The sequence below is a fragment of the Bos indicus x Bos taurus genome, chromosome 3 (assembly GCF_003369695.1).
Source record: "Bos indicus x Bos taurus breed Angus x Brahman F1 hybrid chromosome 3, Bos_hybrid_MaternalHap_v2.0, whole genome shotgun sequence".
Taxonomy (NCBI): domain Eukaryota; kingdom Metazoa; phylum Chordata; class Mammalia; order Artiodactyla; family Bovidae; genus Bos; species Bos indicus x Bos taurus.
The window spans coordinates 31,735,403-31,751,815 of NC_040078.1; the positions used below are offsets into that span (position 1 = coordinate 31,735,403).

General features: G+C 37.6%; 1 protein-coding gene across 2 annotated transcripts in view; it reads right to left on the reverse strand.

Annotated features, from left to right (window-relative positions):
• Positions 1–591: 591 nt before the first annotated feature.
• The window catches only part of RAP1A (RAP1A, member of RAS oncogene family), an 86,497-nt gene continuing 70,675 nt past the window's right edge, over positions 592–16,413 (reverse strand). For both annotated transcript variants that reach the window (XM_027536176.1, XM_027536175.1), the window contains exons 4-8: positions 16,263–16,319; positions 13,464–13,604; positions 11,420–11,563; positions 5,373–5,488; positions 592–2,344 (exon numbers count right to left, since the gene is read on the reverse strand). In XM_027536176.1, the coding sequence (XP_027391977.1) occupies positions 5,402–5,488; positions 11,420–11,563; positions 13,464–13,604; positions 16,263–16,319 (429 nt within the window). In that variant the 3' untranslated portion in view covers positions 592–2,344; positions 5,373–5,401. The remainder of the gene's footprint in view (positions 2,345–5,372; positions 5,489–11,419; positions 11,564–13,463; positions 13,605–16,262; positions 16,320–16,413) is intronic.

Here is a 16,413-nt window from a genome sequence, read left to right on the forward strand (position 1 = left end):
CTTATGGAACCAAGACTAAGGACTCCACATAGAGACATTATAAAAGCACACCTCTCTCATTTTCTGACAGGATACCTTTCCCTCTTGCTCAGCAATGGCAGATTTCTTTCGGATAGCGATGCATACCTCTGATTTTAGCTGGTCCTGCTCTGTACACTACTGTGTGCCAGAAGGGCATTTTTCTTCACAATTCTACCTTTATCCCAAGTGGACTGTATAAGATGTAACAAATCCAGTACCTGTCATGTTCTTAAACAGAGGACGTGGAGTTCACGCTACTTCTTAAGCAGACTGGAACTTGGGAGTTATTTAAAATAATTCCTACTTAATCTGGCAAATAACTATACAATCTGTGTAACAGGTAATATCTAGAAATGTTTGCTCGCTTATGAGATGTTTGTCTATGATTTTAAGTCCAAAGGAATGTTTGAGAGGTGTGTTTTAAAGAAGAACGACTTTAGAGGACCTTAAAATATGCCACACTGACCTGGACAGACCGGCCCTAATGCTTCGCTTATTTTTCAAATTTATTGCATTTAGGAGATTTTGGCCCCTCAGTCCCAGACATATGTATAACTGGATCAGCAGAAGGTAAGTATTAGGTAACTAAGTTTATTAGAAACTTAAAAGAATACAATTTCCAAAAAAATTTTTTACAATATTTTAACATTTTCTCAGGTTGGTCAGAACTTACATTTGAAATTTGATCTTGAAATGTCAATTTAGTAACTGATGGGGCTGACCACACTCCTGGAAAGTTTCAGCAAGGCGTGAACACTACTTCACACCCAGTTGCAATGAGACAGCGTCTAGATCCCTGAGCAATGATTTAGACTTTCTAGGACTGGTCTCCTTGATATTCAGTAACAAGGCACAGGGTTTCCCAAGCTTCTTTCCTTCTCCAGTACTTAAGTGGCTAATGAGCTGTTTGGCTCTACTTCATGGCATACATAAGTCATATCACTCTAGGTCCATGATCTACTTAAGCCCCAACTTCTGCAAAAAATGGAAAAAAACTGGGAAGGAAAAGAAAAGCACCACTATATAGCCAGCTAAAAATTTTAACTTAGCAACCTTTTCCATATGACCACCACTATACTGCTTCTTACACAGCTGAAGAAAAAGCAACTGACACATCCTTTATATGCTTTTTCACTTTCACCCACTTTTCTTAGATACTTCAATCTACAATACTATGAAGCAAATCTGAAAAATTTTACATAACATTTCATGGTGGACTTATACTCAACAAATTAACAATGGCAAAAGGATTTCCTTGATGAAATTACAAGCTGGGGAAGACTGGAAGTAGTAAAAGTTAAACCCTGATACAGTGTTAAACTTATCTTTTTACATATAAAAATAATACACAGTGGGATATTTTATTCAATAAGATACAATCTTTAAGATCAAGAGAGAATATACAAAATTATTGTATGTAGTATGATGTATTTCACTGTATAATAGGAATAAATATTATAGAACAGAAAGTGCGAGGTCTGCTCATAGAGAAATCACCACTTACTTAGGGGTTTAAAGCCAAGTGCTCTGCAGGTACCAGTCAGAAAGGAGCTACTGCTGCATTTACAACAATGTGGTCATTATAAAATAAAGCCCTTAAATCTATAAACAATAACAAAACACACAAACCAAATGAAAATGTACTAAAATTTAATCATCCATAAAAGCTGTAATTTAATCTGACAGTAAAACACAAGAAGCGATATTAGAGTGGGTTTAGTCTATTATAGATTTCAGCTTTGAAAGCCATAGAAATCAGTATCCCAGTTTTTTCCCTATAAAAGACCCATTTTTCCAAAGCATTATGCACAAACAATTTTAATTAGAATATAATGACAGAATGATATTTCATAATTTTTTAAATATAAAATGAAGTCAATGACTCAAAAAAGTTATCTGCTGCAATGAGTTTGAGGGGAAATTTTTTCATAATCTATACCATTACAGATAAAGTATAATGGTTCAACTTTTAGTGCTTGACAGGGAGGAAACATGATAAAAAGGTCAATATGAAATCATTTGATTATAGTAGCAATATCTAACATTTGAAATGCATCCATGCTCTTTTGTATAATCATATTAGAGTCAAGTATATTTATTTTCACATCTGTTATAACTGCTATTGCAAAGGAGAAATACTATTGTCTTATTTTCCAAGAGATATACACAGAGCAATTCTTTTCTCCAGGGAACTTGTGCAAACCAATATAAGATCTAAATTCTTCACATAATATATAAAACAGGAGAAGCCTCTTCAGATTTATTTTTGAAGTATGGAATGCTGGCACTTTCCAATTAGGCAACAGTTCTTCATTCCTGTAATCTAGAACATCGAATAGATACAGATATATATATACATATATATATATATGTATGTTTAATCTCAATGTCAGAACATGATAGTAAATAGATATCTAGTATTATAGAAAGAAATGTTTTTAGCTGATCATTAGATAACTAAATATATTAAACAGATATAGTAACAAGGTTATTTTAAACTCTCTTTAAAATGTTTTTAAAAACAGTTTTATTGTATTTCGTGTTTCACAATGTATCCAGCAGTCCTGTCTGTACAGAGGAAAACAGTGATGATTTCCACCCCATTATCACCTTATTTTTAAAAGTTCCTTTTCTACTAAGAAAACAACTCATGGCTGCATCAACTTTCCATGGAAAATTCTTTAATTCAACCATTTTATGGTTATTATATTAGAGCTGTAAGTATTACTAAGTGTTAGCCGTTCAGTCATGTCCATCTCTTTGAGACCCCATGGACAGTAGCCCGTCAGGTTCCTCTGTTCATGGAATTCTCAAGGCAAGAATACTAGAGTGGGTATGGAGTGTTTAGCCATTCCCTTCTCCAGGGGATCTTCCCAACCCAAGGATTGAACCTGGGTATCCTGCATTGCAGGCAGATTCTTTACCATCTGAAGTACCAGGGAACTCCATATTAGGGTTACCTCTTCCAATTTAGGCTAGGTCAAAAAGAGATAATACAGAAATAGCTGATGCCTGTTTTCAAGGGCAGAAAATTCAAAGTAAGGATTACTATTCAGCAGAAAAAAATTAGGTTAAAGGAGTAATTTCCTGAAGATGAATTTCTTTCCTCCATTTTCAAAAGTAGGACATATTAGAAAAAGACTAACATGTTTCAATATGATTTTGCCTAATGGCTAAGGCTAGATAAGTTGCCCTTAAGGTTCACATACTCTTTCTAAAAACACTTAAGAGTTGCTGTTTAAATTTATTCTGTATCTCAGTACCTTTTAAATGGGATCAACATGGCACTTCAAGCCTATAGCTCTGCAAAGTATTCTGATTACTAAGTGACCTACTATTTGGTATTATCAAATAGGCACAGAGGTCCTGGGTAACATTAAATATATTGAAGGCTGAATTACCTATCAGAGTCTAAGAATTTATGCAACCAGGATGAAAGTCTTATTTCTAGATTTAAGTCAAGATTTCTTTCCTCTAAGGTAAACTCACAGTAATACACTGTAGTGTGTGTATGAATGAATATTCACAATAGGCCAGAAGATGGCACCTCTTCCTTTAAACATAAGCTAAAAGGACATTTTCAGAGAACTGGAAATTCAGTGAGAGTCAGCTCAGATAATGATAAAAATGAGGCAGTCATATAAAAGAGTTAAATACATTTCAGAACAGGAACTGGAATTTGGAGTTCTCTTTTCTTTTTATCTTTGTACCCTTCCCTAAAGAAATGCAAATAGCAGCAATTTTATCAATAATCCTCTTCAGAGAGCTGATGATTCATAGCTACTGACTCAAGATTTCACTAAAAGCCTAAAGCAACCATGCGGCCAGAAGCTGTTTTTCCAAAGTCTGACTACCAGAGGCAACCTAGGAACTTTTCTGCTTTCCCTCTACTTTATTTCAAAAGGGGGCATAATTACTCAGTTGTTTCCCCTAAGAGAAATTTGTTCATATCTCTAAGGAAGCACATATTAGTTAATTTGGTACTCTGGAAGAGGTAATCTACTAAATGGACCCAAGGGACTTACAAGAGTTAGCACAACCAACTCTCAAGTGGGGAGCAACTGACTTTCCTCTAAGTGGACCAAGTTTAGTAACAGTCCCATAATTAGCATCAAATTACATCATAAACCCACTTCATGAAAATATTCTTTCATGGTATGGACATGAGTTTGAGTAAACTCCAGGAGTTGGTGATTGACAGGGAGGCCTGGCATGCTGCAGTCCATGGGGTTGCAAAGAGTCAGATACGACTGAGTGACTGAACTGAACTGAATGTTTAGAGTTGAAGAACATAAGCAGAAACTGTTCAGGGGATTTAAGTATATAATTAAAGACAAACAAACAAATGGCCCCACACAGCCTGGTTTCTCACTTGATAGGCAGCTTCAATGCTGTCACTAATTTCTCTCCAATGGGTTCACTTAATGAAAACTTAAGTGCTACTTAAAATCAACTACTACTCAGAGACCTACAGAAGAAACATTTGAAAGAAGTCAACCCATACCTGAGAGGAAATAACTACTAAAACTATACTGACATACCATCACACCCAGCAGAACTGCTCAAGTTCCAAGAACTGGCAATACTAAATTTTGAAAGGATGTGGAATTCGTAAACTGCTAGTATGTGTGTAAACTGGTACAACTACTTTGAAAGACTTAACAGTTTCCACTAAAGCTAACCACATATACAGTGTACTGTCTGGTCATTCAATTCCTACATACAGAAATGCATATGCATATACGTATATGTGCATAAAGACTTGTACAAGAAAGTGCACAGGAATCATACTTGTTCCTGAGAAGAACTCAAATGTCCATCAATAGCAGAATACATAAATATACTGCTAGTGTAGTCATACAACAGAAATAAACTACTGCTATATGCAACAAGGATTAGTCTTAGAAACACTTTTGAGTGAAACAAGCCAGACATAAAATAGCACATTATATGCTTTTGTTTCTGCTTCATTCAAAGAGGGGCAAAACTCACTTTTTCCCAGATGAACCACTGTTCCACTTCAATTCAGTATGAATTTGGGTGTGACCTTGGAAGGCTTTCCATCTATTCAACCACTATTTTTTGAATACCCATTCTATACTAGGTACTGGGGATGCTTTGGAGCAAAACAGATATGATTCCTGCCCTCCCTCAGAGAGCCTAGACCCTCACTGAGAAAAAGACAAATTTTCCAACAGATAAACATATCTACAAGTTATATAACACATTTACATTTACAAATTACAGAAGCCTGGAAATACCCCAATAGGTGAAGTGGGAAGTGGTTAACGGTGGGGAAAGCCCAACCTAAGAGGCTGAGAAAGGTGTTTGTTCTGCTTTTAGCACCTTACCTGGCTCAGAGCTGCTGCTTACTGTGGGTCTAAAGCAGCAGACACGATTTCTTTTTAGGCTTCTTCTTTTCCACTGGTGTTTTTCTATTTATCTGTCTGACCAGGTCATAAAATATCTAAATAAAAGCAAGAAAAAAGTAGTACTTATTCAAACAATATTTGAGACCTTTTTCCATAAAACAATCTCGATTCTGTTAAATATTTTTCTGCTCTTGGGTCTGTATTTCGTCGCTTATCAGCAGGTCTCAGACACTCCAGCTGATTTTCAGTCAGGGTAAGGCAGGACTTATCTATTTACAATGAAAGAAATACATTTGTTCTTAGATACTCAATAACAAGTTAATAAAAAGAATTAGTAGTGAAGAAATAAGAGAAATCACATTCTTCACGGAATCTTCTATGCTTCAAAAACCTAATTATACTTGTTTTATTTTTTAAAAATTTCAAACTTATAGAAAAGGTGCAAGATTAGCACCAAGAACTTAAGTATTTTCTTCACCCATGTTCACCAATTAGTAACATTCTGCCAAGTGTATATTTTTCCAAAGAGGAAATGCAGATGTCCAACAGGCACATAAAAAGATGCACAACATTGCTAATCACAGGGAAATGCAAACTAAAATGGCAACAAGACACCACCTCACATCTCTCAGAATGGCAAGCATCAAAAGGAATACAAATAACAAATGTTGGTGAGGATGTAAAGAAAAGGGAACGCTCACATATTGTTGGTGGGAATATAAATTGGTGCAGCCACTCTGGAAAACAGTATAGAGGTTTCATAAAAAACTAAAAACAGAATTATCATATGACCCAGCAATTCCACTCCTGGGCACATATCCAATGAAAAACACTGATTTGAAAAGGTACATGCCCACCCATGTTCATAGCAGCATTATTTACAAGTGCAAGATATGGAAGTGTCTACCAACAGATGAATGGATAAAGAAGATGTAGTGTACATACACAATGGAATACTACTCATCATGGGCTTAGTTGCTCAGTCGTGTCTGACTGACTCTTTGTGACCCCATAGACTGCAGCCTGCCAGGCTCCTCTGTCCATGGGGATTCTCCAGGCAACAATACTGGAGTGGGTTGCCATGCCCTTCTCCAGGGGATCTTCCCAACCCAGGGATCAAACCCAGGTCGCCCACACTGCAGGCAGATTCTTTTACCTTCTGAGCCACCAGGGAAGCCCACTAATCATAATAAAGAATAATTAAATTTTGCCATTTACAACAATATGTATTGGACTTAAGAGGGCATTAGGCTAAATGAAGTAAGTCAGACAGAGAAGACACATATTGTGTAATATCACTTACATGAGGAATTTAAAAAATACAGCTAGTGAATAGAACAAAAAAAAACACAGACTCAGATGCAGAGAACAAACTAGTTGTTACCTATGAATAAAGAAGCCGGGAGAGGCCATATAAGGGTAGGGGGTTAAGAGACACAAACTATCAGGTATAAAATAAGCTATAAGGATTTATTATATAATACAGAGAATATAGCCAATATTTTGTAACTATAATGGAGTATAACCTTTAAAAATTATGAATCACTACACCATACACCTATAAAACATAATATTGTACAGCGAGCATGCTCAGTTGCTGTCATGTCTGACTCTCTGTGATTCCATGGACCAGCTCACAAGGCTTCTCTCTCCATGGGATTTTCTAGGCAAGAATACTGGATTGGGTTGCCATTTCCTATTCCAGGGATCTTCCTGATGCAGAGATTGAACCCACATTCTTGTGTCCCCTGCAGTGGCAGGTGGATTCTTTAGTACTCCTCCATCTGGGAAGCCCAATATTGTACAGCAACTAGGTGAAAATTGAAGTGTTAGTTGTTCAGTCGTGTCCAACTCTTTGCAACCTCATGGACTGTAGTCCACCAGGCTCCTCTGTCCATGGAATTCTCGAGGCAAGAATACTGGAGTGGACTGCCATTCCCTTCATGTCTCCTACACTGCAGGCAGATATTTTACTGTCTGAACCACCAAAGAAGCCCATACAGCAACTACACTATAAATTAAAAAAATAATTAATGGTCCCAAGATCACAAGCCTAAATTATTTGTTAAGGGGGTACCACTACCACACAATTTATTCAAAGCTATAAAAGTGCTTCATTTATATTCTTTTCCTTCTGGTCCATCCTACTCAGTTCCATTTTCTTCAAACCATTTAATTCTATTATCTTATTTCTAAGAAAGCTGAAAACATAAGAGTTTATTAACAAAATGGTAGTTTCTGTTTCACACAACTCCAAAACCCTCCAAGAACTTAATATGCATAGTGAAAGTCACTCAGTCGTGTCCCATTCTTTGAGACCCCATGGACTATACAGCCCATGGAATTCTCCAGGTCAGAATACTGGAGTGGGTAGCCTTTCCTTTCTTCAGGGGATCTTCCCAACCCAGGGATAGAAGCCAGGTCTCCTGCATCACAGGCAGATTCTTTATCAGCTGAGCCACAAGGGAAGCCCATACTTATTATTATGCTTAATATGCATCAGATCGGATCAGATCAGATCAGTCGCTCAGTCGTGTCCGACTCTTTGCGACCCCGTGAATCGCAGCACACCAGGCCTCCCTGTCCATCACCAACTCCCAGAGTTCACTCAGACTCACGTCCATTGAGTCCATGATGCTATCCAGCCATCTCATCCTCTGTCGTCCCCTTCTCCTCCTGCCCCCAATCCCTCCCAGCATCAGAGTCTTTTCCAATGAGTCAACTCTTCACATGAGGTGGCCAAAGTACTGGAGTTTCAGCTTTAGCATCATTCCTTCCAAAGAAATCCCAGGACTGATCTCCTTCAGAATGGACTGGCTGGATCTCCTTGCAGTCCAAGGGACTCTCAAGAGTCTTCTCCAACACCACAGTTCAAAAGCATCAATTCTTCAGCGCTCAGCTTTCTTCACAGTCCAACTCTCATATCCATACACGACCACAGGAAAAACCATTGCCTTGAGTCGACGAACCTTTGTAGGCAAAGTAATGTCTCTGCTTTTGAATATGCTATCTAGGTTGGTCATAACTTTCCTTCCAAGGAGTAAGCGTCTTTTAATTTCATGGCTGCAGTCACCATCTGTAGTCATTTTGGAGCCCAGAAAAATAAAGTCTGACACTGTTTCCACTGTTTCCCATCTAGCCACAAACAAAATCTCATTAGTTCCTCAGCTTTAATACATGAGCTATAAAGTGAAAAATAACAAAAGGATAAACTAAAATAGTAAATTGATCAAAACAGCACATTTCTTCATGCTAGCCAGTCTGGGTTTCTGGTACTAAACAAAATGATAACTGGTTTTGTTGTATTATCCTCAAGGATTTCTTTGGCAAATGGTGCCTACCTCACAGTAGCAGCTGGTTCAGTGATGAGGGCAAGTTCAAACTATGGTTATTTGGTTAGATATGCTGAAAGTCCTCAGCCTAGATTCTTCCTCATCTTTCTGAACTATAGAAAAATCTAAAGGGAACACAGAATAATTTCTTAATCCCTCTGTCATTCCTCAATTGGGATGTCTTGATTCCAATGGTTATTCTAGCATCAGCAAAGAACAATTAAGTCCTGATTAAGACTGATGTGATTCTGATACAGCTATATACTACTTTCAGAACACAACTTGTTCACAAAATGATGTGAAACAAGTTTTAAAAAATTATATATTCTACGATATAGACAGTAGAGAATTAAAGAGGGCAATTTAGTTAAGCAGAATGTCCCCAAACTTGAGACTAAGAGCTGAATTGTGTTAAAGTAGGATCCCTCTATCTTCAGGGACTCAGAGATCACATATGTATTTCCAAAATATTAGCTGTCTGAGAAACTATTAACTACCCATGAAACTCTATAGTTGGATTATCAGGCTATCAAGACAGAAATATTAAAAGAAACAAGTTATTATACTGTCAAGAATTTTTAGCATGACGTTTGTATGTTTTCCAAAAGAATAAAGAGCCTTAAACACCTAATGTATTTCATTTTGTTGTATCATTTTTCTATTTTTGTTTTAAAACATTTATGTCAACAGTCGACTTCAATGAGGCTACTGGTTTCCAATGCAGGCCTCCGAGGGAGGGAGGCCATCCCAGAGGGAGGCTTAGCAGCACGTAAGTTCCCACAAACAGGTAATGCTTGAAAGGTAAGAAATGCCTCCTGTCCCCTCTGGTCCCTGGACCCTGGCCCAGCTCAGCTCTAGCTGGGCCCTATGAAATCTGTGGGTGGGTACCAGTGAGGATAACCACAAGGATGCAGGAACTAGATCCAATCATGCTGCAGATGGTGACCTGGCACTACTATTTCCTTAGCCAAGCTCATCTATCAATCTTGTATTATCTCAAAGTTATCTCCTTGAGATAATTCTCAAGGAGTAAGACTAAACCAAAAATTAAAATTATGATTAGCCATGTTTTACAAGATAACATCTATGAAATCATAATTCTACAACAGGGAAAGCTGAAACAGGAAACATTTCACACTTCCTTTCATTACTTGGCAGTGAATTAGAAGTAAGTGTTGTTGAAGATCACAGCAGAACTTTTCCCCCATTGGTATGTTAACTTCTTTAGGGCATGACCAGTGTCTGTCCAGATGAGTGTTACTGGTGCCTAACACAGAGCCAGGCACACAGGGACATGATGAATACTCAGTGAATAAATAAAATCTGTGAATTTCTTATTTTTATGTATTTATTTAAGCTGGTTTTACCTAAGAAGCAAGCTTTGACATTCTTTATTTTTGTAAAACAGAGGATGTGTATCAAGCTTAAATTTTTTTCACACCACATGTTTAAAATAATTTGGTCATTGTCTATAACCATAAAAGAAAAAGAGACCAAAAGGACCAAAGGCCGGAGAGGAATGGCAAGCAAAAACACACAGAAGACTCTGACAACCCAACCCAGTCTTAACTTTCATCTATGTGGTGTGCTGAATTCTTAGTGACTGCCTGTGATCCTATAAATGGCAAAAGAAAGTGAAAGTGAAGTGGCTCAGTCATGGCCAACTCTTCGTGACCCCCATGGACTGCAGCCTACCAGGCTCCTCCGTCCATGGGATTTTCCAGGCAAGAGTATTGGAGTGGGTTGCCATTTCCTTCTCCAGGGGATCTTCCCGACCCAGGGATCAAACCCGGGTCTCCCGCCTTGTAGGCAGACGCTTTTACCATCTGAGCCACCAGGGAAGTCCTAAAGATAAATGGCAAGCACACTGGCAAATGAGAACGTTTGCTCTACTAGGAAAGGAAAGAAGTCTATTTCATTTTTTTGTTTGTTTTAAAGCCTGATGTTAAAATTAACAAAAGCAAGGGAACCTCTTAATATTTCGCTTGGATGTGGTGGTGGCAGTTGGGAACTGCACTCATCTTTCAGGGATCCAGTAAACCATTGGCCCTTTACACTCAGGCAGACAAGCTCACTTGTTAAGCATTCCTGTCCCCAGCTGTGTTCTCAGGATAGCAGAATGCTTAAGTCATGGACAGAAAAAGCCTTGTACACCTGCTCTAACAGGCCTAAAAGACAGAGTGAATTATAGCTCTGTATCCATCCACTCACACAGATTCTTCGAGTCATACACCAAAGGGAAGCACGACTCAAATTACATGACGTCTTTCTGTACAACATAAGTTCATTATAGTAACTACCTTGATTTCTGTATTTTTCTACTGAATTTTACAACCTGTTTACACACATCTGCATAGCTAACTGCTGTAAGACAAGGGTGATATGCCAATTTTCACACACCACTTTCTGGTGTGTCATTTAGAGGCTTAGCAGGATTTAAAATACACTTTCTTTAACTTAAACTTCCCCTTTGCCGACAAGGTAAGTATATATGTTCTCATTATAGCCATCAAAGTGATTTTATACAGAGAAGGAATATAGTTTCTAGGAATTACTTAGTGTTTTCCATAAACTGATGAAGATTGCTTAAAAGAACACTGCTTTTTCTTTTTAAAAAGTTGTTTTTGACTGTTAGCTTGAAAGAAGGGAAACTCAAAAGGCACTTATTTGTGCTGCCTCACAGCTGTTGGTTACCTCATTAACGTTGATCTTTGACTTTGCAGAAGATTCTAAAAAGGCACAGTTACACCACTGTCTTGCTAAATTCTGACCCTGTTCTTTGCCAACTACTCGCTCGTCTTCCAGGTCACACTTATTGCCAACCAAAATCATTGGAACCTGTGGAAAGGAAAAGACATATAATAAGCAACCAACATACTTGTTACTCAGCTTCTGATAAGCAAGCAACTACCCTCCACCAACTAAAATGTGTTAGGATTATTAGTTTCACCAAAGAAAAGTGAAAGTGAAAGTCACTCAGTCATGTCAGACTCTTTGTGACCCCATGATGTAGCCTGCCAGGCTCCTCTGTCCATGGAATTTTCCAGGCCAGAATACTGGAGTGGGAGCCATTCCCTTCTCTAGGGGATCTTCCCAACCTAGGGATTGAACCCAGGTCTTCCACAATGCAGGCAGATTCTTTACCATCTGAGCCAGGGAAGCCCATAAGCTTCACCAAGTGCTTTAAAAAAGGTGTATGTATGTGTGTTGGGAGAAGATGCAAGGGGAAGAGACAGAAAAAAATGGACAAGATTCTACCACATTGATCTGCTAAAATCATTTTAAGAATATAATCCCAAAATTATTATGTGGACTCATGCTAATGGCTGAATTCCAAGTAGAAAAATATGAAGGAAAAGGAAACGCCTGCAATACAGAGAAGAACATACTCAATGGTCTGGGTGTGTGTTAAGTGCCTCAACTCACAGGACCAACAAACGTCAAAAACACAGCACAACCAACACAGTAATAAGTTTTACTTCTAGATCTGAAAACTAGCTTAGGTGAGACATGAAGAAACAGTAAGACTAAAAATAAAGCCACTGAGCAGCTATGTCTTCATCTATGATTTGATCTCTAGTTTATTACATGGGATAAAGAGATTAACATTATCAGAGTTCAGTGATTTGCATGTAATTGCCTATGAAAAAAGAACTCTCTTAGATGAATTAGTCATGAAGAAAGAGAACTATTCATTAGGTTATGGCTGGTCATGAGTCATATGGTGCAAACCCCTCCTGCCTACAATATCACCCAAAGTCATGGTGCTGAGCAGGTGCCTGTGTTCCCATCAATAATGAGTGAGAACACACAGAAACAGAAAGGAAGGTCCAGATGAAATTTTATACCCTAACTTACACAACTTTTGAAAAGGAACTTTGTAATTCAAAACAGAGACAAATGTGTAAAATATAGATTTCATCTTTGCAAAAAGGCACGTTATACATCAAATAAATTTTCTAAAACAGTATATTTTACCACAATAAAAAATTAACATTAAAAAAATCTAAAACAAAAATAATTGTAAAAACTGAGTTAATTAAAATATTTAACATAATTCAAAGGAAATAACTAAGTAAAAACTGTACCGAGAGAATTTTAGAAATGGGAACAAAGCCTTATGGTTCTTGATAATGTTCTCTGAACACTGTTTTTGACATTAATTAACTGCCACCTTTCCAAGCAAAATCTGAGTCCCCCTTCTGCTACCAAGTATTCTTTGACTCTTCTTTTTTCACTACACTTGTGACCCATGTAGCACATGGTGGGTCATAAGTGCAGCGGAAAAAGAGGAACTTTACATACGTGTCCTTCATTTCATGTCCTTTCATTTCATTTCTAACCATCTCATCGGCATATCTGTTGTTGTTTAGTTGCTAAGTCGTGTCTGACTCTTGCAACTCCATGGACTGTTGCCTGCCAGGCTTCTCTGTCCATGCAATTTTCTAGGCAAGCGGAGTGGTTTGCCATTTCCTTCTCTAGGGGCTCTTCCTGACCCAGGGACTGAACCCGTGTCTCCTGCTTGGCAAGTGGATTCTATACCACTGAGCCACCTGGGACACCCTCTCAGTATATTATCTGCACGTAAATTTAGAAAGCTTAAAATTGTTTTTGGTTACCAGGCCTCTTTTAGGCACAAGGTAGATACCCTCCAAGTCCCTATTGATACAGAAAATGGATACTTTATATTTGGCCACAGAGAGATGGCAATACACCATATATAGAGAGAAATACTTACATCTTCTGTGTCCTTAACTCGTAAAATCTGTTCCCTCAGGTCTTGTAAGTCATTAAATGTGGACTGAGCGGTAATAGAATATACTAGTGCAAACCCTTGGCCATTCTTCATATACAAATCCCTCATTGCTGTAAATTGCTCCTATAATAAAAACATGCAATAAATTATAAATATGACTCCTTAAATGTACTGAATTGAAACAATAAAATGGAAACAATTTAAATCAGAATAACAACAAGTTAGCTACTGAATTCTTTATTACATGTTATAGTGACAGGAAACTCAAGACATGATACACAGCTTCTGGAAAATCTGAGGTGAATGTTCCTGTCTCCTATTTACCTGACTAAAAACAATAAACTGTAGAATTACAAGGGAAATATTAACCACTTTTTTTTTTTGGCTGGGCTACTGTAGCATGCAGGTCTTAGTTCCCTGACCAGGGATTAAACCCATGCTACCTGCAGGGGGAGGGTGCAGTCTTAGCCACTGGACCACCAAGGAAGTCCTCACTTTAATTTGTTTTTGTGTGATTTAGAAAAACTGCATATAATTCTTTTATATATCCAGATTTTAATTAAATTATTTTGGTGCTACAAAAGATGATATCCAAGGTAGTGTTTTCAGAAAAGTTCACGGAGTAAACCCTGATGCCCTCCAACATTAACAGGTTGGGGAGATGAAGCCAAATCAGGAAAGGACTTGGAAACAATGAATGATACAAGGAGAAAACCAAGCAAGTATTGTTTCCTGGAAGTCAAATGAATAAAATTTTCACAGAGAAGGATAATGATCTACTGAATCAAAGGTTGCTGAAAAAGTCAAGGGAACTGAGGATATATGTGAGGGATGTATTCTGAATGACAGATCATGTGCTTGAAGCTATGTAAAGAGGGGCTTGAGGATATGAGGGATAATCAAAGATATTAGAATAAACAGACTGCAGATGCCAGAGAAGTTGAAGGGTTTCAAAGGAAGTGAGCTGGAGAAACAAGATGGTGAGTGAAGAGTAAGACACTTGAAAATGAAATTCAGGATGGTATTACATTATTGGTTATCATACAGTCTAGGGTAAAAACCATGGGAATGAATGAATGAAGCAGAGTAGAGGTCAAGAAACTGACAAGCCAAGCTACTAAACCATCTCTATTACCCATACAGATTCTATTTGGATACCAAAATCACCAACACTTTGGACTAAAGCAGTGTTGGAGAAAGTGAGCAATCCTAAAGGAGAAAGAACTGATTTAGAATAAGACTAATGAGCATCAACTACTTTCCAACTTTTATGCAAGGCACTGGGGATAGACAAATATACAAAAAATTATAACACAGCATGCTGACTGCTAGGATGGGAAAAATACAAGATATTTGAGAAAATAAGGGAGGATCTCTGCAGTGGAGGAAAACTTCCTTAATTTGGACAAGAGGAAGAAGAATGTCCTCACAGTTGTAGAAGCTGTGAAAGGAAGAAGTAGAAAGTTTTTTTTTAAGTTTTTTAACTGTTGGGGTCTTTGGAAACAATGGGGAATTACTGCTGATTCAGAAGCTAGGAAAATTGGGGGTTGGGGAAAGTGGCAAGAGGGAGAGACCTCAATTCAGCTGATACAAGGCTCCTGTTGGAATAAAGATCCATTTTCCCACAAAAGGACAGGAAAATATGGTATAATTTGTACTCTAATTGCTCCAGTATTTTCATGTTTTTTGATCTGAAACTTTCTCACCATTTATAAAATTATAATGGGGTATATTTGTGAATTTTAAAACAACTTAAAACATTTAAGAATGCCATTCATTTTAGAGCATTGCCTAACAGGAAAAGTCTATACATATGGAGAAAAAAAAAAGAAAATCATTTAATGTGTGCATTTTTTGTGGCAGAATAAAACATCATTAATTAACAAAAAAACTTAAAAAGGTAATGACAAGTGAAGATAATAAAATAAAAGCAAATACATAGAGTTCATTAACTATATTATAGGTATTTTGTGCCAAATGATTTATAGTCACCATCTCATTTGATCAGTGTTGTTGTTTAGTTGCTAAGTCACGTCCAACTGTCCTGCAACCCCACGGACTGCAGCCTACCAGGCTCCTCTGTCCATAGGATTTCCCAGCCAAGAATACTGGAGTGGGTTGCTGTTCAGTTCTTCGGGGGATCTTCCCGACCCAGGAACTAAACCTGAGTCTCCTGCACTGGCAGGTGCATTCTTCACCACTGAGTCACCAGGGAAGCCCCATTTGATCATTACAAGCACCCTATAATGTACTATCATCATTATACTCCTTTAAAGATATGAAAAATGAGGCTCGAAATAATCCTAAAGATTTTTGTCAGAAAACACTGCTACATCACTAGTCCTGTGAGATGTTAAAATGCTAATAAAAAGCAAAAACAATTTTTAAAATAAATGAATTACCATGGTATCAAGAGACAGTCTTATTTAAGCCCAGCGAAATATCTATCTTAACTAAAATTCTGGATTTAAAATACCTTAAATACCTTTTTTTTTTAAAGAGCAGTAATAGCATAACGCTCACCTCAATACAGGAAAAAAGAAACTCAACACACAGATTCTGTAGGTGAACTCAACAATTTAATAGTGATATGTGGGCATTAAGTACATCAAAGAGTTTAATGCACGTAAGAAAATGTAAGAAGTTTTACATTTAGAGACTTAAGTTCTTAATCAGAACAATTGTTTCTACTCAGAGGAATCAATCAGGTGACAAAAACCTGTTTACAAATTAAAATCTAACAAGAAAAAAGGAGAGAGAGAGAGAAAGAAACATCCTTACTGTTCCCGCTGTGTCCAGGATTTCGAGCATACACTGTTGGCAGTCTACTTCAACTTGCTGTTGGGGTCGGGGTTGGGGGTGGAGGAGAATAAAAAAGTAACACCAAAATGTCAGTCTGTTTTCCTCCCACCTCTTCACTCAAAGTTCCTAT